Source organism: Myotis myotis, unplaced genomic scaffold (assembly GCF_014108235.1).
Source record: "Myotis myotis isolate mMyoMyo1 unplaced genomic scaffold, mMyoMyo1.p scaffold_m19_p_6, whole genome shotgun sequence".
In the NCBI taxonomy this organism is placed as follows: Eukaryota; Metazoa; Chordata; class Mammalia; order Chiroptera; family Vespertilionidae; genus Myotis; species Myotis myotis.
Genome location: NW_023416368.1, coordinates 23,380,054 through 23,404,717, shown reverse-complemented (window position 1 = coordinate 23,404,717; position 24,664 = coordinate 23,380,054). Strand labels below are relative to the sequence as shown.

General features: G+C 39.0%; 1 protein-coding gene across 3 annotated transcripts in view; it reads right to left on the bottom strand.

Annotated features, from left to right (window-relative positions):
- Positions 1 to 418: 418 nt before the first annotated feature.
- JAKMIP2 (janus kinase and microtubule interacting protein 2) overlaps positions 419 to 24,664 on the bottom strand; it is a 126,661-nt gene continuing 102,415 nt past the window's right edge. For 2 of the 3 annotated variants that reach the window (XM_036315432.1, XM_036315434.1), the window contains 9 exons: positions 23,415 to 23,513; positions 21,480 to 21,533; positions 20,549 to 20,614; positions 17,363 to 17,431; positions 16,319 to 16,396; positions 14,051 to 14,254; positions 12,155 to 12,220; positions 8,373 to 8,443; positions 419 to 3,624 (listed from right to left, as the gene is read on the bottom strand). In XM_036315432.1, the coding sequence (XP_036171325.1) occupies positions 8,393 to 8,443; positions 12,155 to 12,220; positions 14,051 to 14,254; positions 16,319 to 16,396; positions 17,363 to 17,431; positions 20,549 to 20,614; positions 21,480 to 21,533; positions 23,415 to 23,513 (687 nt within the window). In that variant the 3' untranslated portion in view covers positions 419 to 3,624; positions 8,373 to 8,392. The remainder of the gene's footprint in view (positions 3,625 to 8,372; positions 8,444 to 12,154; positions 12,221 to 14,050; positions 14,255 to 16,318; positions 16,397 to 17,362; positions 17,432 to 20,548; positions 20,615 to 21,479; positions 21,534 to 23,414; positions 23,514 to 24,664) is intronic. The other variant, XM_036315433.1, reaches the window with a different exon arrangement.

Genomic DNA, 24,664 nt, shown 5'->3' with positions numbered 1-24,664 from the left:
TTGACAAGCCTTGATTTCCTCTAGTCCTAGTGGAGAACGAATGTCCCCTTTCTGCTTCAGCAGTGACCCATGAGCCCTCTGGGTCACCTCTATCCTCCTGAAGACCCCGTCACCTGTGTGAAGTTATCTGTGAGTAGAAGAAAAATCAAGCGAAATTTATTCTTCCTTCCCTAAAATCTTACTATTGGCAATAATTTCACTTATATGACAAAGGGTAAAGGAGACCTTATACTTATTTTTAACAAATTCCAGTGTTTCCAAAAACAAAAATTGGGTGACATTAAAAAACTTGGTCAATTTAGTAATAGATGCTTTCCAGTATTATAGCCAAATATAGTCTTCCATCCTCCCCCCGCCCCGCACCATCCCCCCCCCCCCACCTTTACCATAAAAAATTTCCTGTCTTGAATAACTGTGCTAAATTTGGGCTTTTATTTTATCTCAAACTATTTTTTAGTATTGTTGGTATTGTTTAGTATTATCTTTATTTCCCAAGAGATGACTATTTTAAGAAAATTTAAGTAAATGGACCCTGAAGAATGCTGTTCTGATGGCTAACCCATTGGCCAAATGTGGTGGGATAGTTAAGATGCAGAAATTAAAGATCCAAGTGGGAATTGCCTGTTCTTTGTAAGGAGTAGGGCCACAGTAAGCCTCCCTCTATCAGTAAGACATTCTTTTTTTCTGAACATCATTTACAAGGGCAGCACTCGTTTAGATATGATCCATTTCCATGGATCCACGAGTGACGATATCAGACAGTTACAATTTTGCTATTGTTTTTTTGTAATTGTGGAAATGGATAACAGAGAGGTGTACCTATAAAAATATTTGACCGTATCCAATAATAATTTTGAGGATCATGAGTAAGACTAGGCAAACATATCACCTGTTAGCCTACAATATAGAGAAATTTGCTAATTTCCTGGATCTTAAGCAACACATTCCCTAAGCACATCTAAAACTGCTTAGATGTCATTGCTCTTGTGTGATTTGTGTGGGTGATGCAATGAGCCATAGCAGATCGCATATATGATGAAACCACATTATTTTTACAAATTTTTCTCATCCTTTAAACCATAGCCAGTACTTGGAAGTCAAATTTAAACTACAAATTTCTTGGTGGGGAAAGCAAGATGAAGAGAAGGAACGTAGGTTTGCTGGAGGAAGTGGAGTATGAATTTGCTCAGATGGATCCTGGAATGGCAATGAAGACAGTGAAAGAGAAAAGTTGAAGGTACGAAGGGTAATTTATCCTCTCCCATATGTTTTGAGGTTCGAAAGGGTTTGGTCACAAGCTGGAGGGCACCCTCTTTCACACCGTCTGCACAACCAATGTACTATTCACATTTAGTCCGGAACCTACCCAATTGAACAAATAATTCAGCAGGATAGTTATCTTATATATTCCCAGTAGGACACATCACCGGACCTTCCCCCCAAATGGAAGGGGTGATCCGATGAATTATGTGATGCTATCAGTTCACTCCAAGCCCTCATTTTATGGCTGGCCCTCCGATGAGAAAGTGAGTTTTGTATCCTGCCCTGCATACGCAATGAGGAGAGCTAGAAGATCCTCATCACTGGGATGGCACACACTTCTATCTTGCTCAATAATAGCAGGAGATGATCTCACTTCCTGTGGGTTATTACAGCCCTTGGCTCTGACCTCTCAGTCCTTATCGCTAGGAATGCCCCAGGTGGTTTGATGGGAAGGCTTCAGTGCTGCAGGACTTAGATCCAACCCAACCCAAGCACTATGTCATCACAGAGGGGACTCTCGTTCTCAACAATACAGGAAAGTCAAATAGTATTCGCAGTCAGAGTAATTACAAAGCACTTTGTGCTACTTTAAGCACCTCTTGTTCCAGAATTGCAAGAAAGAAACTTCATGAAAAAAGCTTTTTAACCTCATTTTGCAGATGAGGAAACTGAGGCACAGAGAGGTTAAGTGACTGGGCCAACGATACCTGTGTCAGCAGTCAATACAAAAACAAAAAGCGGACCCCAGCATTGCGGCTTTTCTTGTACACTCTTCAGTGGCTTGCTGGCTTTGCAAACGCCAGTGCTAGAACTGAAGAATAAGATACTGAACCCACGTGTGGGAGGACTTGGGAAGTATTTCATAGAAAGAGGTTCTGGCTCCCTAGACACATTCTCTGGGCATGGGAACTCTAGCCCTGTAAATAACACCTTGACGATTTGAAAAATTGAGGCTGTTTTGTTATCTACAGTAAGTGAGGTGTAAAATTAGCTTTTCAGGAACATTTATTTGCTCTCACACCTGAATCCAAGACTCGGTATTACATAACTTAGGAAAAGGACCAGTCTTTTAATTGTCTCTGGTAGAAAACAAACCTTATCAGTAACATAATGTTACTTCTATATAAAAAAGTAGAGCTATCTTGTTGCTGTCAGCAATCTGGGAAAAACAAACAATGTTATCTATTTAAATGACAAGAGATCCAAGTCCTGGAGGCTTATCAGGACATTTAAAAAAACAATCATAATTTAGTTTTATATTCACATCCCTGTGTGGCAAACTCAAAAGTTGTTAGAAGTTTACTTGTCATCTCTACGGTGGTTTTACTGGAATCATATGACATTTATTTGCAGGCAATTCTAAGCAGCCATTTGAAAACCAGTATTTTGTTAAACGGAAAGATTCAGAGATGCTCTCTGGCCCGTGTCCCCTATAGATATTGGTATTATAAATAGAACTAAGTCAGGGAGCTAGTGACTTAGAGCATCGTCTTCTTCATTTTCAACGTGAATGAGATCAGTCTCTTGATCCCGGAGCAAGACAGATGTGACAGGAGGTCAAGGAAGCATCAAGTCTGCTTCTGTGTCTGATGTCCCAGTCGCCGAGGTCCCCGCCGTGGCCGCCAGGGCAGTCGGGGTCACGGTGTGCCACGGCTCAGATCTCTCAGCTGTGGGAAGCACTCCACCTGCTCCACCTTTGGCAGAAAAACCAACCGGAGAGCGCTTTCCTTCCCCCTCACATGGCAGAGGTCTCTGTTCCTGAGTTTTAAACAATAATAAAGACAAAAAAGCAAATCCCTGTAGTAAGAAACCAGACTTTTCAAACGAAACATTTTATTGTAAATAGCTCCTCATAGGTATTCCTCGTGCTTCATTCCCACCCACCCTAGTTTCTGTTGTTTGTTTTGATTTTTTTTTTTTAAATGGTGTTTATTTCAGGACTAGTGTTTCCATGGGGTGTGGTGTTACATTAAAATGACCCCCCTGCACAGCAGGGGTAGAATGGTTCTTTGTAACTTTGGTTCCATGCCCAAGACACATCTTTGTGTGATCTGCTGAATCTGTTTCCATGGTTGATTTGTTTTTTGCCTTCACAATATATGTTTATAGTTCTTTTCTTCTGGCTTGACATGTACACGTTTCATTAAATGCAGCATATATTGTAGATTTTCACCAGGGTCATGTAGGAACTGTCAAGTAAGAAACCTTGAATAATGGCTTTAAAATACACAGTTGTAGTCCTGGCTACAGGGTAGTTCTTAGCTTTTGATCTCTCTCTCTCACTGCTGTAAACATTTCTGCCATCTTTGAAGGTTTAGAAGCATTTGTCCCTCTGGGGTTTTATCCGTGTTTTCGGTTACTCTGTAAAACAGAGGGAATATTCTTTAATCACCATTTCTGTCAATAGCTGAAACAGAAGAAAAAAAACAAAATGCTTTTAAGGAAAAAAAGTATTCTTTACCACCTCTTTGAGTTGTATGATCTTATGCAAGTTACATAAAGAAGGTATCTAAGCTTAATTACATTAATTTCAAATGAGAAAATAGACTATCTATGTCAAAGGTTGTTGCAACATAATGCATCTAAAGCAATAAACAGTTCTTGCCTCACAGTAAGTGGCCTGAAACATTAGGTATCATTAGTACCTTTCCCTCCAGGCCTTCCAAGGTGAGGCCTGAAGAAACTCAATTGAATCATTATGCCCCAAATATTAATTTAAAATATTATTTTAAAAGCAGTTCTGGCCTGGACAGTGTGGCTCAGTGGTTGAGTATCAACCTCTGAACCACAAGGTCACCAGGTCGAATCCTGGTCAGGGCACTTGCCTGGGTTGTGGGCTGGATCCTTAGTAGGGGGTCGCAGGAGGCAGCCAATCAATGACTCTCTCTCATCATTGATATTTCTATTTCTCTATCCTTCTCCCTTCCTCTCTAAAATCAATAAAAGCTTTTTTTAAAAAAAGCAGGTCTGTCTGTGCCTGTCAGCGACTTCCTTTGATGCCACATTTCCACCCCAACAATTGTATCCGGTGGCAGCCTCCACTCTAAGTCCTGACCTGAGGATTCCCTATGAAGTTTGTCACACAGGTTTCCTGGTTGATCCATGGTATGTCCCTGAAAAGGTACTTCTCTGGGCTATGCCAGTCAGCACTCCTAGCCCTGTTCCTCTTTAAATCCACGTGTCTGGGTTTCACTTGGGTAGAAGTTTAGGACATAGTGTTTCCTTCAAGAAAAGCTTTCAGAGTCTGAATGACATGGACGGAGAAAATGGGATTCCCATGTTCTCACTGTATGTCTGTCCAAGGACAAGTTATTTAACTTCTCAAAGCCTTAACTTCCCCATCTGTATAATGAAGATACTGATTCCGTAGCGGGATTTTACTGGCGCCTAGGAATGGTGACCAAGATCTGAAGTGATGGGACAGGAGGCACTTAGCACTTTCGGTGCTCCATTTAGAGGCAAATGAAAGGTTCAAAGAAACTCCCACCGTACGTGAGAGCCAGAAGTATTTGGAATTCACATTTGCAGAGCCACCTGGTCTGCTCCAAAAGACCAGATTCAACTGCAATAATGGAGGGATAGAGCCCCAGAGGGGAACCGTAGTTAGGAAGCGCAGTGGTTGAGATGAGAGCGCACTGTGGCAGGGAGAGGAGTACCAAAAGGCACAATGAGAGACTGGCGGTACTTGTACAAAGGAGACTCGTGTTCTACCCCTCCACTACAGAGCAGTGCCCTTCTTCCTTTGTCTATCTGTGCAGAGAACTGGAGGGGGTGATGGGCAGAGATGGGAGCAATAGCTTCCTCCCCAGCAAGAAGCTGTGACTGGGACCCCCATGGTGGCATCCAGAGTGGCAGTGGGCGAGCTGGGGCCTCCATCAGTCAGGGAACAGTGCAGTGAGCATGTTCTGCACAGCTTCTGAGGAGCTCAGACCTATGTTCCCCTAATGATCAGTCTTTCATCACCTCCCTTCAAAAGGACATTGAGACCTGGTCGGTAATATCCAGAGGAACAGCATTGGCCCCCATTGGAATGGAGAGGCCTGTCCCCCTGCCCTGCTTCCTCTTCCCTGCCCTCCAGAGGAGCTGAGCCTTGAGGAGGGAAGGGAAAGCTTTTATTGATTTTAGAGAGGAAGGGAGAGGGATAGAGAAATAGAAACATCAATGATGAGAGAGAGTCATTGATTGGCTGCCTCCTGCGGCCCCCTACTAGGGATCCAGCCCACAACCAGGGCAAGTGCCCTGACCAGGATTTGACCTGGTGACCTCTTGGTTTAGAGCCAGAACACCCTCCCCCTATCCTTACCCCTCACCCCCACCCCAGATAAGGGAAGAAGTGAGATTAAACAGAGACAAAGACAGAATTTTTAATCTGAGCTAGAATTCTAAGAACTGAAGGTGACTAAAAATTTTGGGAACCAACCTAAGAGTCAACTAAAGGACGAAAGAGGGGAAATAAGGCAGAAGCTGAGTTTAAGCTATGTTTTGAGAAATATAGATTATGTTCATATTTACATCCTACTGGGATGAGAGTTCTAAATAACTAGTTACAGTTATAATATTCCCATATTCTCTGGTAAATAAGAAAACTGGTCTCAATGTATATAAAAGGTACTGTAAGGTGTGTACATGTATATGTGTATGTATAGTGTATGTGTGTGTTTGTATATTTAAAATATGTATGTAAGTACAAAAGTCTTTTACTTGCAAACTTTCAACTTATACACTTGCAGAGATAAATCCTAAATTCTGTTTCAAATCGCACATGTATAATTTCTGTCTTTCATGTTTGTCATGAAAATCCATTTGAGTAAAAATATGTTGGTTTTAAAAAGACAAATGGACTTGCCCAGGCTGGGTGGCTCAGTTGGTTGGGGTGCCGTCCTATACACCAAAAGGTTTAGGGTTAGATCTCTCAGACAGGGCATGTACAATCAACCAATTGATGTCTCTCTCATATTGATATTTTTTTCTCTCTCTTTCTCTCCCTTCCTCTCTCTAAAATCAATAAACATATCTGCAGGTGAGGATTTAAAATAATAATAATTAATAATAATACAAATGGACTTAAAGGCAGTCTGCCAAAATGTTACATTTCTGTAAATTGAGTAACCTTAAGGCTGCACACTCTAAACAACTCAGCTGTTCTCCTGTGTATACTTTATACCACCCAGATATACTGCTACTTAATTTGCTATATTATTAATACTGTTTTTTTATTTAACAGATAATTACTAAGTGTCAATTAAGGGCTATTCCGGAGGAAAAGCAATTCAAATCTTGTACAGCTCTCAAGGGATTACAAGGTATAGAGAGGAGGGCCTTGTAATTTCAAAACCCACTTAGTGGGAAGTACCACACACATAAGGGAGGATGCCTCTGGTTGCTGATATACATGAACATAAATGATGCTCAGAATGTGAGAGAAATGCCCTCTTTCATTTGTGAGGCAGTAGTGTGGTGGTTAAAAGTGGTCTCTAAAATGAGGCTGTCCAGGTACAAATCCTAGGCCTGAGAATTGTAGCTGTGTGGACTTGGGAAAGTTACAAGCTACAGTTCCTCCAACTGGTAAACAAAACAAAAATAACAACTAAAGCAACTAATTATGAGAATCAAATGAGATGATGGAAGTAGAAGTGCCCTGAATATCGTGAAATTCTGCACATTTGGGGCAATTTGCTGTTATCACCTGGTTTATAGGGGATTTTGTGTGGATATGTGTATCTGTTGCTTAACACAGTACCTGCCACGTAAGGCACAATGAGAGATTGGCGGTACTTGTACCTGCCAAGTGTTCACCATGATTGATGTCCATGTGCAAACCTACTCCTTTCCCACCTGGTATTTATTTATAAAGTTGGAATTTTCTTTCCTAACCCCCCACGTAGTACTTGTGTCTCATGAACTTTATTTGCCTCTTTATTTATTGTTCTTTGGGGGAGGGCTGCTTGTTTTTTTGACTCTCTGAATGTTTGATCCTTTCTTAGAGAATCTCACCCATTTCACTTAAGATATTCTCATTCAATTTGAGAGACTCAGCCCTCTTCTTTATGTGCTGCAAGGCTACCAGCCTTCATGTCAGATGAAGGGTATCTGTCAGCCTGTGAAGAAAATATTTTGGATGGAATCAAGCCAAAGAGTTGGTTATAGGAAGACATAACTTTCTGGGCACATCTGCCTAACTCCCTTGTACACGCCGAAGCCCTTCTGCTTGTGTGTTCCACCTGCAGGTCGCCAAGTTGATGCTCATGGAAAAAGAACGTGTCTCTCCTCCACTTATAGAAAAGGTTAAATAACACAAGGTCCAGGAAAGATCCTTGACTAATATAACTTAATAGGATAACCAAAGCTGACACAGACCGTGATAAATGTATTGAGAATAGCAGCTAGCCTGTTCTCATTTTTAAGTGATGGTATTGAGATTTGTGGTCTCCATACCTGGGTGGACATCAGAATCACCTGATGTGTTTGTTAAAAGTATAGATCAATCCTTGCTCTCTCTCCCACTATCTACCCAGTAATCTGCTTCATGAAGTTAAGTCACAGGAAGACCATAGAATCTTTATTTGAAATGGCATTGAGAATCACTGTCTAAGACTACTTAGACATGGACTTGATTTAGCAACAATAAGACTATTCTATTTTCTTCCTCTAAATTGACATTGACAATAATCTTATTTGAAAACCCAAGATCCAATTTTACTTTCCTGCTTTCCTGAGTTTTGATGAAGAAAGATGGGGAGAAAGAGTTAAAAAAATCAATCATTTATTAGTTTGTTAGGATTCACAGATATCAGAATTTTCAAACTGGAAAAGATACTGAAAATATGTTTCTTCATTTTGAAGACATGGAAGCAACTCTCTGTGTAATGATTATGATGAGAATACTGAGATCCATAGACATCGAGATTCCCAAAGCAAATCTGTTTACTAGAAAAAAATATCTTGATTCTCACTATACTTCCCCAATAAACACCCAACTGGATTCGATCCATTTCTCATTTTATGGCATCTAAGCTAATCAAACCATGTGCATTTTTTTAAACATGGGCCTAATAACTACATGTATATACCTATCAGAACCACATTTTGAGAATTAAATGGAATCTTACCTTTAAGAGGCACCTTGACATCAAGGCCATAGAATAAAGGCAAGAGAGAAGAACAAGAATAGAAACAGAAACTGCAGAAGAAAAAGAAGAAGATTATGTAAATCTGAATTTCTGTAGTGCTATTCAGGTAGTACAAACCTCAGCTTTTCCACATTGTTCATCTCATCACTTCTCACATAACACCAAGTAGCTTTTGTTTCAAAAAAAACATACCTTTTACTTGTCTACTGGCAAAGCAACACAATGAATAACTAACTGGTGTTCAGCTAAAATCATACATTTTAGAATTCTGAGAGGGTCTTACAGATAATTGGTGTAAGCCCTTAATTGTAAAACTACAGAAAAAAAGCATAGACCATTTCATCAATAGACTAATTTCATGGCATAGTTCAGTTTAGAGAATGGACCTCCCAAGTCTTACTCTATTATATGTTATTGTCTCATTTTTAATGCATGGAAGATTATTTCAAAAACACAAAATATGATCAGAGCATACACTTAATCACTCAATGCTGTCATTGATTGGTTAGTGTGTTAGGTTTTAGGACTAAGGCTGATCTGGAAGAATAGTATTATGTAGGGTAAACATATGACAAATTAGCCACAGTGGGATACTCCAGAGAGGGAAATGGGATACTATCAGTAATTACCCCAGGGCAACAGGTGTAAACTGGGTCTGTCCTGCACCAGTGGGTTTGTGTGGCCATCCTATTGGGTGTGACATCTGCCTATACATCGGTGATACTTTGGATAATGAATATACGATTCAGTTCCAGCCTTCATGCTTCTGAGATAGATCTCACTTTACTTGACCTACAGAAGTTAAGTGAAGCCTGATTTGTTTATCTTCACCAAGAATCTTCACTAGAGAAGCAGATAGTTGATGGACCAACAGATCTTGTGTAGCACTAGTATATAACCAACTCTATACTAATTATAACAGGTCACAGGTGAGGTCAGTTTTTTCCACTACTGAGTTCTTCAGTGATTTACTCTTACAGAGGCAGGAAGTCTTTGTCTTGTATTCAATCTCTAGGAGCATTCTGTTGCAAGGCTTCCTGTATGGCATGTACAGCATTCTCATATTAGGGGCATGTTATTTGCATATTCCTTTAATGTCACTGTTTAGAAGGCTCTTGCTTCACTATGGCAAAATTGTATATGAACAGGTTGTAAACATGGTGCTAAGATCCATGTAGCAGTGACTAGTCTATTAGTCTAAAACGCAGAAACGGTCCTTTTTATTTCACTCCTTAAAGATGAAGAGGGGTATGGTGGCACCTGTCGCAGGAGAGGATGGAGAAGGAGAGGAATGGGAGGCTTCCGCTATTCCCAGGAGAAGGTCAGATATCAGCACTACCTCTCGGGCATGAATGAGGAGATGCCCAACCGCTCAGCCTGTAATGAGATTCTTAGTCTACACAGTGTGGTGGGCAGACCTCTGGTCCTGGTTAGCCATGGAGTGATTATACAGTCTTGGGAAAGTTGTTTAATCTCTGGGTTATTGTTTTATTAAGGGGATCATTATTTTCGCTGTGTCTGAATCACAGAATAATTATGAGAATCAAATGAGCTGATGGAAGTGGAAGTGCTTTGGATATGATGAAAAACTGCACATTTGGGGCAATTTTGCTGTTTGCTGTTATCCCCTGATTTATATTAATGGTGTGCATGGGAATTAGGAACAAAGAAAGGATATTTTATGTACCTTGAGGAGGTGTTCAAGTATTCCAAGGAAAAGAGTGGAGACTATCTCTGACATAAGTGATCTTTAGCATTTTTACTAGGCTTGTAGATGAGTAGAACTGAGGTCAAGTGAATAGAAGAATAGAAGGTGCTCATCTCTCATTCAAATTCTAATCAGAAACAAACTAGGTTATTTTTGAAGTGACTTAATTTACTCCTATATGTGGTATATGTTGCTTTGATAACTAAAGAATCCATATTTTCTGTTAAGTATATTGTCTTATTATCATAAATGTTTAGGAAGGTCAGATCCATAAAATGAAAAGCTCACATGGAATTCTGAACTAAACATAATCTTAATCTCCCTTCTCCCAACATTATAGGGTTTATTAAGAGAATGGCCACTGGGGTAACATTTGTAGATTTAAAAAAAAATCCTGTGTTTGTTTTACTCAGTTGAATGGGAACTGAACTGAGCTAAAGTTTCTGGGGGCAGAACAGTCTTAGCTGTGATTTTGTCCTTGAGCCAGCCCCAGGGCTGTTTAAGGATTAGCAGAGAGAATGACTAGAGCCAAGAACTTGCCATTCAAAAATGTGGAAACTGGAAGACATCGCGTGTCCTCTGACAACCAGGCTGTAGGGAAATCCTGCCTTTTGTGGGTCTTCTTGCCAAAAACTTGGGAAATGAGACTAAGTCCTTGTTTAACTTTGCCTCATTCAATCCTGGAGAACTAAATAGCACACTTCTGAAATGAGGAAAATTTAAATTTAAAAATCTGCAGGAGTATACTTTACATTTGGTACTTTAAAAATTTATACTTTTAAATTTGACTTTCTTACTGTTTTCACCAACCACTAATTTGTTCCTCATGGAGAGGAGGTGAATGCAAGTGTTATCATCCCTATTCTAGAGACACGGCTTAGACACAGGGGGTCTTACCCAACGTCAAATAAGTACCTGAAGACCAGCCTACATAAGAATCCAGGTGCTGATGGTCTGGCTAATAGCTCCCCTCCAGCTCCATCTGAACTCACATATGTGGACAACTACAGAAGCAACTTGGGATGAACCAAGTTCTAACCATAGTCTCAGAAATGCCACATGGTTTGCTATTTTCTTCTTGGGTGACTATGGAAGATACAGGAAAGCGTTATATTATTTTGCGATGTAGGGATCAGGCAGCTACTTCGAGCCCATCAGATTGGAACTCAGGGAAAACCTCTCGCAATCTTCGCTGTGTTCCTCAGCAGGCGCTCCTGGCATCCCCGGAAGGATAACTTTTTGTTGTGCCAGACTGTTTAATTCATCGCAGAGCTTGTTTAGCACCCCTGTACAAGTGTCCCTTCTCCCACCACACACATCTGCAAATGTCCTCTTTAAGAAAGACTATGCTTTAACCCCCCAAAAGTGCTGGCTCGCTTGGAAGAAGCAGTGATTTTTCTAGACCACTGGGGGAAATGACATGAGGAAATGACAGGATGGCATAATTATCATATGTCAATCTACATTTATGAATTTATTTTTGAAGTGAAACTGCAGTATCAGGAACGAAGGGCTTTTTATAAATAATAATGGGATTTTTTAAAAGGCGCTAAACAAGATCAACTAAAGGACTTGTATGCATGCATATAAGCATAACCAGTGGACATAAGACATTGGGGGATAGGGGAGGCTAGGGGACTGTCTAGGGCGGGGGGATAAAATGGACACATATGTAATACCCTTTGTAATACTTTAAGCAATAAAAATTAAAAATAAATAAATAAAAAAAAAAAGGCGCTAAACATATTTTTAAAAGAAAGCAGAATAACAAAACTCAAAAGAAATGTTTGAAAAGGAAATAAAGATGAAGAAGAGGAAACTGAGGAGAGAAAACACTTACAGAAAAGAATGGGAATCAACACAAAACACAAAATACCTCGGGCAGCACCTACTCTGGGATCCCAGTGCCTGACTCAAGGTGAGGCCTACGACTATACAGCTGCCTACGCAAAGTACACAGCACCCGAGACGAAAGAAAGGACACACACAGTGAGTGAAACTGGCATTAATTTCTGATTATAAAGTTAAAATAGATGTTGACCTTAACACCTACCTTTTCCTCTAAGTCCTTTATCTGTCTTTTCTGGATGTCTGTTTTATCTTCTAAGTCACGGATTCTCTGGAGGAAGAAGAAAAAGGAAAAGCATTGGTGGGCATTAAGTTGAACCAAAAGATTGTTCTCCAACCTAAAACAGTCAGCTTTCTATAAAAACATCAGCAATAGTATTAGCAACTGGAAATATTCACATATACATTTTTTTCATACCCAATTGCTGCATTTTCAAAATTACCGGCACCTGTGGTGGAAGTGATTTGCTAACCCTCTCTACTGGGTCTATCCCTGCAGACCCTTTCCTCGTGAGAGATACAGTCCCCACCCATTCTGCTTGGGCTTGACCATGGGACCGGTGTTGGCGGGTGGGATGTGACTTGTGGAATGCTGCCTCCTAGCAGGGACAGTGTGAATCAGAACTAGTGAACAAGAAACAAACGTCGTTGTAAACCATTTGGATTAAGATTTTTGGTTGGTTGTTACTATAGTAAAAACTGGATAAAGCTAACACAAATGCAAACAAGCCCATTGGTTTTTGCTAACCTTTCTTTTCAACCTTATTTTAACTCTGTTTCAGGAAGGAATTTCCTCACAAAACACAACTGGCCAGTTCTCATAATACACAGTAGAGATTACACTTCCATAAAAATTTCAAGGAGGGAACTGATAAATCAGGGAAAAAGCAAACATGAAAAAAATAACCCAACTAATCCTGAAGACAATAAAGTTCCAGGACTATTTTGAATTTGTCTGTCAACTAGACAAATGGCTTCAGAGTTCCCTGTTCTGTTATCTTGGAGAGTCTGTGAGCCGCAAACCTCCCGGCTACATCTGAGGTGTGCTAAGTGCCAAGTTGCCCACGCACTGTTCTTATTGATGTTATCAAATAACCCCTTTTCCTCTTCCACTCACCTTGATCTCTGGTGACCACATGATTCCTTCTTCTTGTAGAGCCCATCTGGATTTTATACCAGTTGCTTGTTACAGCTTCTGCGTGACAAATGCTATATAGCCTGGCACTTCCAATTCTGGAATTCTTATGGAATCTACCTTTGACCTTTTCCTCACCATCTAAGCTAAGACATAAACTAAGAGTTGGATGAAGAATCTGGGCTATAAGTGAATATTGGGTGTTCATTTTGAACCTCGCTGGTGTAGATGAATCACAAATCACACACAACTCAAGCTGCACCCGTCAGTTAGGAAAGTGGTTACGCGCAGTGGCCTTGGGGTCAGGTGGACCTGCGCTGCAATTCTGGTTCTGTTGCTTACTATCCGTGTCATCTTGGGCAAACCATTTAAGCGCTCTTATTTCAGAATCATTCTCTCTTGAATTGGGATGTTAAGGATATTTGCCTTCGTGGGCTCTTTTGTAGATTAAATGAAATGATGTGAGTAGAGCCCTTAGTTTACTTGCTGACATGCAGCAAATGCCCGAAGTAAGTGGCATCTTCCAAGCTTTGTTGCTGTTTGTTCTGGGAATAAAGGGAAAGGCCCTTGTGTTCTTTCACCCCATTCAGATTGTGTGATCAGACTAGGTATGGGCTGGGCTGAGTAACAGGAGGAAAGCATTAGTCCTGTCCTGGAGGAAGTCCTGCCTTCCTGCATAACAGGGAGAATCAGGCTCCATGAGAGTCAAAGGGTATTTCATGACAAAGCAGTTGCAGAAACAGTAGTAAAATGCAGTGCTTCTACAACGCCCATTTTCTTAAGATGGAAGCATTACAAAACCGTCCTCCCTTATCTAAAGGTAAGCAGAAAACAAAAGTGATTTATTTTACTCTGAAAATAGCGTCTCACTCCTGGGCTTCTCCACACCCATATGCAGCACTGTGTACTTGGTACTGAGTCCCACTTGCTTAGTACCAACCCTACGCAGAAGTCACTCATCCTCACCTGGTGGGCTTGCTGCAAGAGCTCCATTCTCTCCTGAAGGATCTGACAGTCATATTCTCGGCTCTTCCTCAGCATCTGCCGCCGTAGCTTCTCTACCGCCGTCCTCAGCTCCTCTTGCTGTTTCTCACTCAGCAGTTCACCAAACTTGATAACAGTTTCTTGCTGCAGAGCATTGTACAAAGTAGCTTCTAGTTCCTGGATTCTCTGGCAAATAAAAGGAGAAAAGTCTAACTTTGGAATTGAGCATTTCCTATGTGGTGTGTGAGTGTACACATACGTGTGTGTATGGGAAGAGATGTGTTACGTTAGTCTTACAGGATCATAGCAATTAAATTCATTTCATAGTTTTTTCAAACTAACTACCCATATAATAATCCCATTTATAAGAGTCCATAAGAATCATTTATCCAATATGTTAACTTCTTAGATGATGAGAAATTTGTTGTTTTTCTTGGACAGCTTTCATTTTTAAAACGTTCTTACTTTGTTATAATAACTGTACATTCTTCTATTCTGAAATGTAGCTGAAAATAAGTTTGTTTTCTCTTCCATTTGACAGCCCTTCAAATATTTAAAGACATCTATTATAGTGGCCACATTTTTAGAAATAAGTATTGAAAAGTGGTCAAAGTTGGAATAAAATACTTGAAACTAGAGGTAAATTTAATGCACAAAATGCAACGACTCTTCCACATGACAGACCTCTGTACCTGAAGATGGCTTTATAATCCCCATATTTCTTCTTAAAATAAAAATCAGGAAATATGATCTAACAATGGCCTGGAGTCTCTGGAATTGGTCTGTTTTTAAAAATATATTTTTATTGATTTCAGAGAGGAAGGGAGAGGGACAGAGAGATAGAAACATCACTGATGAGAGAGAATCATTGATTGGTTGCTTCCTGCACATTCCGATCTGGGGGATCGAGCCTGCAACCCGGACATGTGCCCTGACTAGGAATCGAAATGTGCCCTCCAGGTTCATATATCGACACTCAACCACTGAGCCACACCGCCTGGGCAAGTCTTCTCTTTTTTTAGATGAAGAGTCTACTCTTCCTTACATCTCAGTTTTGGATTTTTTTTGAAATATGTTTCAGACACAGTTGCCAATATCTACAGTCTTGTTCCCTGTGACTTTGACAGAGGTAAACAGACATGCCCTGGTGAGGGATGTTTTCCTAACTCTTGTCATAGATTATGCAGATCTCATCTTTTAAAAGTTAAGTGCTGTTGTCTGAATGAGTATACACAGCCTAACTGTTTTATGTACAGGTAGAGGAGGCAAGGATAAAGGGTGGAAAGGAGGGGAAGAATCGTTTCCTTCTTTATTCTCTAGTGACCAACTCATTCTCTCTTTTCCCCATCAAGTAATGCTCAGAACCTCTTATTCATCTTGGAGGGGAAATACCAATTTATCTTTGTTATGAGCAGAAACTAAGTGCTTCACTCTTTTCCCAAAAGTGACTCAGGCTGCTTCCAGGAAAGCATTAGAAAAACTTCTACAAGCAACTCCCTGAAATGTTCCTCTTCTGAGTTTGCTCTTTTCTCTTGAGTCATTGTTGTGGATTAATGATGGGGGGTTTGCATATGGACAGAAGAAATGCAAGCTCTCGTCCAATATTAGGAATTGCTTGTTATGACTTTTGTACAGGAGAGTGAGTTAAGAGTGCTCCTCACTCAGCATGATCTGCAGGAGAGAAGGAATAGCCGATTTACTGATACAGCTTTGCTTATGGTGGCTGGATTATGGTAGTTAAGACCACAATGTCTGCAGTCAGATCTAAACACTACCTGCTTACCAGTTTGGGCAGATTCCTTATGTCCTCATATGTAATAGAGGAATAATATCACCTATACCTCTTAGGGATGTTGTGGGAAATAAGTGAATTAAAAATGTATATAACAAACATTAAAGACTTTATTAGTCTACCACTAAATTAGGCTCCCCAATGGATTTAATTCATTTTCTCTTTAATCTACATGGCCATCCAGTCTGTCTTTCATTAAAATATTATATAATGATATACATTTAATTAAAATTTTAAAGTAAAATTAAATATTTATTAAGTATTATAAGAATATTTTAATATTATAGCAAAGAGCTAGAGATATATTTTCTAAAATAAGAATTGGAAACCATTGAATAAATAAACCATTGCACGCTATGGCCTATTTGAGTATGTGGCATGACAAATTAAATCAGATGTTTTCCTCCATAGTATTTGATGTAAACACTCTGATTCTCTTGAGTGCCTGCTGTACCTACCATATATGCTTGGTCCAGAGCTTGTTTTCTGTAGTCTAGTTCTTCCTCCAGATAGCCTTTGATTTTGCAGAATTGTTCCTATAAAAAAGGGCCATGTTGATAAATAGAGTCAGCTGAGTTAACCAGAAAGTGATATATAATCATATTGATCAGTGTTTTCTCTAATTCCATCACAAGACAAATCACCAGTATTTGTAGGGTCATCGATTTTGTCTGTTAGGGAAATAGTTCAACTTTCAGCGTCTCACACAGACAATGTGAAAATCAATGGAAAGAAGCACAAAAGACAGAATGAACAATGCTTTAAAGGACTTTTATGCCAATCCAAGAGTATAGATTTTGATAAGATAAATGTTCACTAATAAGTATATCTGTGCAAATATATTATGATAGTGTATTTAGGTAAGGATGTTTTGAAATGTAATTTAGCAGAGTTGGATAATGAAAAATTCATCTGATGACATCTGTGTATGATTAGCAAACACAAAGATAGATAAGAATTCAGAGAGTGGCGGCGATCCCACCCACCACCACAATGCTACTTAATGGGTGTCTGTTCCTGAGGCAGAGCCAGTAGGAACTGGAGACAAATCTAATGTTCCCTTGAGTCCTCAGCTTCTGTGTGCCTCTCAGATTGTGCACATTTTCCCATTAGTATTTAAAAATATATCTTTGTGTATAATACAGCCCCAAGTACAGTCAGTTATTTCTTTGTGTGTATGACTGCCTTCAGTACATAACCGCCTGCAAGACCCATTTTGCTGGTGACTGTCCTGAGTACCTCTGAGCTCCAATGCCTAGAATAGTGCACAGTACAGGCTGAATGTGTAATTAATATTTGTGCATTTAAAGAGTTTTCAAGGGTATTTTCAATATAAACAGTTCTTGAAGTTTTCTGGGAACTTTGTTCCACAGTGAGTACACAAAATAATGGAAGGCTACAAACTTTCATCACTGCCAAATAAAACTGGTGGAAAGCAGTCATTTCCCATTGGCCTGTTCAATTTCCCTTTAATTTTTATGATACCTCATCTTTGTACTCACCATGTCACTTTCCAATTCCATCATTTTCTGGTGCAGGGCAGCTTCTGCTCCTTCGATTTGCTGGATCCACTGAACAAGACAAAAGTGTTCAACATGACTCCTTGGTATGGTGTATATGGTGCTCTCTACTGAGGTGCTTAGTCAGTTCCCCTTATATCTCAGGAAACAGACTAAGAACTGGTGCATTTTATCTCTTAGTTCAGAAATAAGACTATAGTTTTCCATTCATTCATTCATTAAACAAACGTATTCATTGATATCTACTATGTGCCAGGCAATGTGCTAGCTGTGCTGGTAACCAACACATTTTTTTGCCTAATAACACATTCTTGCCCACATGGAGAACACCATGGCAGGCTTTCTTGGGAAGTGACAATTGCACTGGAGTCTGAACAATGAGTCAAAGGTGATTAGGCAAAACTGAGGGGCAATTTCCAACCAGAAGGGATGTCCAATTCTCCATGGTTGGGGGGAGCATGATGAAAAGAAGAATGCCAAGTGAGACTGGAGAATTAGCAATTTTTTAATATATAAAATAGTACAGCTACTAGTAAGTGTTAACGAATCATTTTTGTTGAGTAGAGACATTTTAAAGCACATAAAAAGAACTTAGAAAATTTTCTTAACACTTAGAACATATAATTCTGTTATGTGACATTGATGTTAGCACTGAGCAATTCCCTGAATAAATTTCGACTTTGAATATTATGGTATGAACCTACCACACATATAATTTAAAAGAACAAGTCTTATACTGTGTCTCTACCAAGTTAAACATCAGCTTATCCCTTCAGGAGGTAATCAGGCATAATAATTAAGTGTGTAGGTTCTAGAACAGCCGTGGGCAAACTACGGCCCGCGGGCCGGATTCGGCCCGTTTGAAATGAATAAAACTATTGAAAAAAAAGACCGTACCCTTTTATGTAATGATGTTTACTTTGAATTTATATTAGTTCACACAAACACTCCATCCATGCTTTTGTTCCGGCCCTCTGGTCCAGTTTAAGAACCCATTGTGGCCCTCGAGTCAAAAAGTTTGCCCACCCCTGAACTAGGGAGAGCAAATCCCAGATATCATTTCACAAGTAAATTCCTCAATACGTATCCCTAACAGATAAGGCTTTTTTTAATTAAAAAGAAAAAAAAAAAGCATAACCACAAGGCCATTTCCACATTTTGAAAAATTAACATTAACATTGTTGTCTGGTACCTGGTCCATATTAAAATTTCCCCAACTGTCAGCAAAATGTCCTTTTTATTATGCTTGGTTTGCTTGAATCAGGATGCCAAAAAAGGTCATTTCACTATTTCTTTTCTTTTTTCCTAATCCTCACGCGAGGATATTTTTTCACTGACTTTTAGAGAGAGTGGAAGAGAGACGGAAAGACAGAGAGAAATATCGATATGAGAGAAACACATTGATTGGTTGCCACCTGTACATGATCCGAACAGGGCCTGCAACCTGCAACCAGAATCAAACCTGGGACCCTTGGGTCTGCAGGTCAACGCTTTATCCACTAAGCAAAACCAGCTAGGGCAATTTCTTAAGTACCTTTTTATTTTATAACCATTTTTTAAATGTCTTTGTTTTGTTTGAGTAAGATGATAGGCTCATTTTATTTGTAGAATTCCCTCATTTCAGATTGTAGTAAGCTGATTGCTTCCTCTTGGTTTCATTTAATTTATAAACAATCTTTATATGCAGTTAGGAATTAAGGAAGCATCTCAAGGGACTTACATAGTTCTCATTAGACCCAACCACGTATACATGACTCTCAAGTATGTGCGATTCTCAAGGCACCCTGAATACAGTCAGTTATCAGACTTATCTACCTGCTCTTTCCTCCTCTTTCACTCTTCCTACACCCATCAGGTTTAGACACAAGAGGGCAGAGCACAGTCTCAGGTTGGGCTTTCCGAATGAGCCTGCAGTGAGCTACCACCAGGTCCCAGAATCCTTTGGAAACAATTTGCATGTACACACCCAAGGAAAAGCCCATAAAAAGAGCCACATTCCAATTTACCACCTCTCAATTGTTAACACCACAAGCCCACAAATGGCATTACTTGTGCTAAAGCCCATGGTACCAAACCTAAACTTAATATCTGACCTAATTGCAGTTGTGACCTTTACTGGGAATACAATCTCGGTCAACCAGTCTGAAATTCTCTGGGCAACATTCTTTGTCCCTGGAGCGCTTTTCTCTTCCCCCGTAGGATCAAGAGGCAACCTGCATGATAAGACCTTTGCCTGCCTCCCCTGAAAAAAGGATGTCCTGGCCTAGAAATGCTGGTTTATTTTCTTTTGTTAATAGCTCCCTAGCCCCACCTTTCTTCCTATAAAAGCTTTCCCTTTTGCATGACCTCTAAGAGCGCTGCTGTAGTTGCTAGCTGGGATGCTGCCCAATCCATGAATCACTTAAAAAGCCAATCAGTTCTTCAAATTTAAGGAAGTACTGTATGATTTCACTCATATGTGGAATCTAATGAACAAAATAAACTAACAGACAAAGTAGAAACTCATAGGTAGAGAACAGACTGACAGTTGTCAGAGGGGAAGGGAGCTGGGGGACTGGATGAAAAAGGTGAAGGGATTAAACAAAAACAAAACAATACAAAACAAAACATAACAAACAAACAAACAAACAAAAACCATCATAGACACGGACAACAGTATGGTGATTACCAGAGGGAAAGGAGGGTGGAGGGAGGTGGCAGAGGGTAAATGGGGGTAAATGGTGACAGAAGGAAATTTGAGTTGTGGTGGTAAACACACAAGGTAATATGCAGATGATGTATTATAGAATTGTATACCTGAAACCTATATAATTTTATTGACCAATGTCACCCCCAATAAATTAAATTAAAAAATCTTCAAATATACTCAGTTGAATTTTGTTCTAACAAAATCCTTCTTTACCGGTTTCCCATCTTGGTAAGGATTGCTTGAATAATGTAATTTAGAACGTTTTCCATTTTTATAGAATTCTATTTTTAAGAGATTTCAAAGCAAGAATTATCCACCCACCCCAAATCAGTGTGTAGACTTTTTTTGGTGTGTGTTTTCTTTCTATCTGGGTTGTCTCACCCTGAAAAATAAAATATTAGGTATTCAATAACCCTACCCTGCTCTTTAGGTATTAAGCCAGGCACGGAGATGATTTGAAAGTCAGTACAATTTATTACCTTCTCTGCCAGGGACAGCACAGTGCTGGCCTGAATTATGGCCACTTGTTCTTCATTTCTTAAATTCTGTGAAAAAAGACAGAAAAAAAAATAAGCTGAAGACAGTTCAGATATTTACATTATCAGAAAATATTGCCTAAGTGCTTGCCACAGACACAAATGCATGGAACCTTAACAAATGTTCTATTTAGTAATAATTCTTCACAAAGAGTTCATTCAAAATCTATAAAAAGTATATTGTTTCTTTATACCTCTCAAACACTGACTTGGTTTTGTTTCACTATAAGCATACTTCATTAATAGTCATGCTATAAGAAGAGCATAAACCAAAATGAAATAAACAGTAATCTCTGCATAGCAGTTTCATGCGATTTCATTGATAATGTTCTCCCCTTTGACAATTGTTTAAGGGAAAAAATGGTGTAACTTCTCAACCTACATGTATCATTCATCTAAGATCTCAATGAACAGTCCTCCCACTGAATTAATATGCCTTGACCCTGCCTGGAAGGTGTTTTTAAAAAGAAAAAGGACTATAGCTTCCTGGTCCATTTTTATGTGGCTGCCACCAACCCTACTATTTAGCACCATTTGCAATTGCATGACTGATTAATTTCACGCTGGATGCCTCCAAGCAACAGTCAGAAGGCAATCAGCTTTAATCACTGCAGATGTGGTTGGCATTCAAATCAGAAACCTGCTCCTGAAAAGCATTTTACCAGTTCCCATTTCTGTCACTGCCTTCCAGAGATCCTTACAATCCTTTAGCCAAGTTGTCTGATAAACTGTTGATTCTCTCTGGAGAGCTACATCCTTCAGTGAACATGGCCTCCCACCTGCTATTATTTCACACGTGACACATTGGCAAGGATTTCTTGCCTCTTGTTAGGCAAATTCAATGCTTTCCTGCACTTATTTAATTCATACTTACCCCGTTGTCCCCCAGGATATCAAGCTGCTTTATGAGATCAGGGATGTTCACATCCTGCAAAATCAAGGAGATACACTCAAGTCAAAGACACAAATGTGGCTTCCCATTTTCCCAGTGCCCCACGCCTAATATAGAGAAGACATTTTAACCCTGTAATTCCTTGGGTTTTCAAGGAGGCACGCCTGGTTTTAAATTTCCACTGTGCTTCTTATAAGCTGTGTGAATTTTGGAAAACTACTTAACAGTTCATTCTCAATTTTGCCAATTGCAAAATGAAGGTAAAAAAATACCTCCTTCATAGGCTGATCTTGAGGAGAAACAGATTATGTCCCAAAGAGTCTAGAATGTAGTGAAGGTTTACATTAACTCATTAACTTTTTCATAATAGTTGTCCATTTTTTTCAGTCATGGTAGACTTTAGGTATAAAGAAAAATAATAGGTAGTAAATATAAATAATGAGCCAACTTCATTTTAATTAATGGAATTCTGAGTTGGTTGAGATTTTGACTGCCACATAAACTGTAACGCAGTCCTTCCTTCTTTTAATTGAGCTTTAATTTCATCTTTTGGAAACAGCTGATTTTTACTATAATCCTTGCATCACTTTAAAGCAAGTAAACTCCATTGCAAAGAGTTCCTTTGGATATACACTGAGTGGCCAGATTATTATAACTCAGTGTATAATAATCAGTACAATGAAGTGAATTAATTATGCAAATAATAATAATAATAAAACCTTGAGAGTATTTGCTTAGGAAGTTTTCAATATTCAGTATTTTTGGAAGTGTCAATGAAATACTGATGGGGTGGTAATAATAATCTGGCCACTCAGTGTAAATGACATCCATTGGGTAAGGTAGTTTATGATTTATCTAAAGAAAAAAGTATCCAAGGAAAAGATGAAGCAAAGTACTTTTCATATTTAATTAGAGCTGAATAAAAAATTGCTTTGCTTTACAAATTTTCATGTAGCTCAGGAAGGCCAGAGTTTAAACTTTGTGAAAGTGGTTGAAGATGGAAGTCAAGGAAGCAGAATTTTACTACCTCATCCCCTTCTCCTACCCCACACTTTTTACCTCATTAGTACCACTTTCTCCTCTTATGTTCAAAGGCAGTATAGCAGATCCTACCACAGGGGAAAGTCTAGCTCATTCTCATAGGCAGAGAGAAGGCAACTAACGCAGGATATTTGGCAGCTCAAAGTGGGAGCAGGAAGGGCCATGCAGAAGGTAAGGAGAGGCCAGGAATAGCGGGAGGCTTCCCAGTTTTACTTCTGGAATAGATATTTGCCATGTGATTTCATTACATTGAAGGACAATATTGATCCCAGGAGATGGAGCCATCTCCATTCAACCTTAATATTATTTACAATGTAATCCAATATCACTACAGATAGAAGTATATTTTGTCAAACTGAGCAATATGTTATAAACTTTCAAAAGAGAAATCTTCCCTAAATTAAACATACCTAAAGAGATGCTGAACTAGACAATTTCAAGGTCTCTTTTAATGCTGAAATTCCAAGATTATGAATTCCATAGCACTTACAGCCAACATCACAACAGAGACTCAACAAGTACATTTTTATCTAGCATACTTGAAATATGTTTACTGAAGTACTGAATTCATTGAATATTTCCCCTAGATAATTAAAGGTCATTATTTTAATATTTTGAATTCATATTCTTTATGTTACTCTGTTCTAAATAATCATGGCTTCCTGTGTTCTTTGTTGTTACATTTCACACATCTGTCACACATTTATTTTATGTTCTATTGATTTTCCAATGGACACGACTACTTTCAATTCTTACCCAGTTTGTATCAAAATGACATCCAGTGACCAAAAGACGAAAGTCATGAGCAACCTCCCCTTTTCCAATTCCCAGTGTTTCCACTTTCTTACAAACGTAAAACATCAAATATCTGCCTACCTTGACACCTTCTTTCATACAGTAGATCTGGAGAGCACTCACACCATCTGAGAATGGGTGAATTTGTAGATTAAATGGAGGGGACCGTCTCTCTCTTTCCTTGAAATACAGTGGAGAATATATGGGCATTAAAAAAAAAGCAACAACTGATTAAACACTAAACCAGTTGTCTGCTATTTCAGCAGTGTATCAATACGACATTTGGAAAAAAACAAAAAAGAACTCAAGATGTTCATGCTTAAATTTAATGGAAACGACTGATTAGTCAGCAAAGGTATGGAAGGGAATTTATAGATGGTGTCATCCAATCTTGCAAATGTTTTTGATCAGGGAAATGTGGGAAGTGGGGTTGCAAGTCAAACTATCTGAATATTTAGAGCTTTTAGGTATCACAAAGAGTTATCTTTTGACCATGAAGTTTTATGGCAGCTAACAGACTTTTGCATATTCAATCCATTCAAGCTTTATGAATAATGTGCTGTATATGGGCTACCAAAGACAACTCTTTTTCATTGAAGCATACTGACTAGTAACTCTATCCAGACCTAATTTGAAAGGATCTCAAGAAGAAATTGTTGGCAGAATAAGAGAAATTAAATAAGAATGTTTCTTATCCTTTACATTTCAACATACATTCAACCAGATCCTAAGCCAGATTCTGCATGATACAATCAAAATCTTATTTGATTGATACATTTTACTTAAAAAACAAAAACACAATTCTGAAATTTGGTTAGATTAACCAAAGTATTTCTCAAAACAAGTTACCTTGCTTCTTAGCTTTTGGCATAAATGCATTATAGACTAAAAAAGTTGACTGCAAAATTCAAATGTCTAATGATAAAATAATTTTGCATATAGTACACTTTGAAATATAAGTTTTAAGGTGACTTTTTTCAAGTCAGAATTAAATGAAGAATGGAAATGATTATTTAAAAGCAATGAATCATTGATGAAGTTTGAAATTGCTTCTTTAAATTATTTAAAGTCTATTCATTAGTCTTGTTCATCAAGGCATTAATAGTGTTGAAAAAATACAGTATCTGGGCAGACATCCTGAATTGCATCAATGCTTTACCACTCACTAATCACAGGACTTGGGTGACGGATTCAACCTCACTTGCCTCATCTATAAAACCTGGATTGTGGTTGTGAGGTCCAATGAGAGTTTGCAGCTGAAATGCTTAATTCAGCACCTCACACATAGCACGAGCTCCATGTGTGGTAGCTATTATGATTATTATCATCAT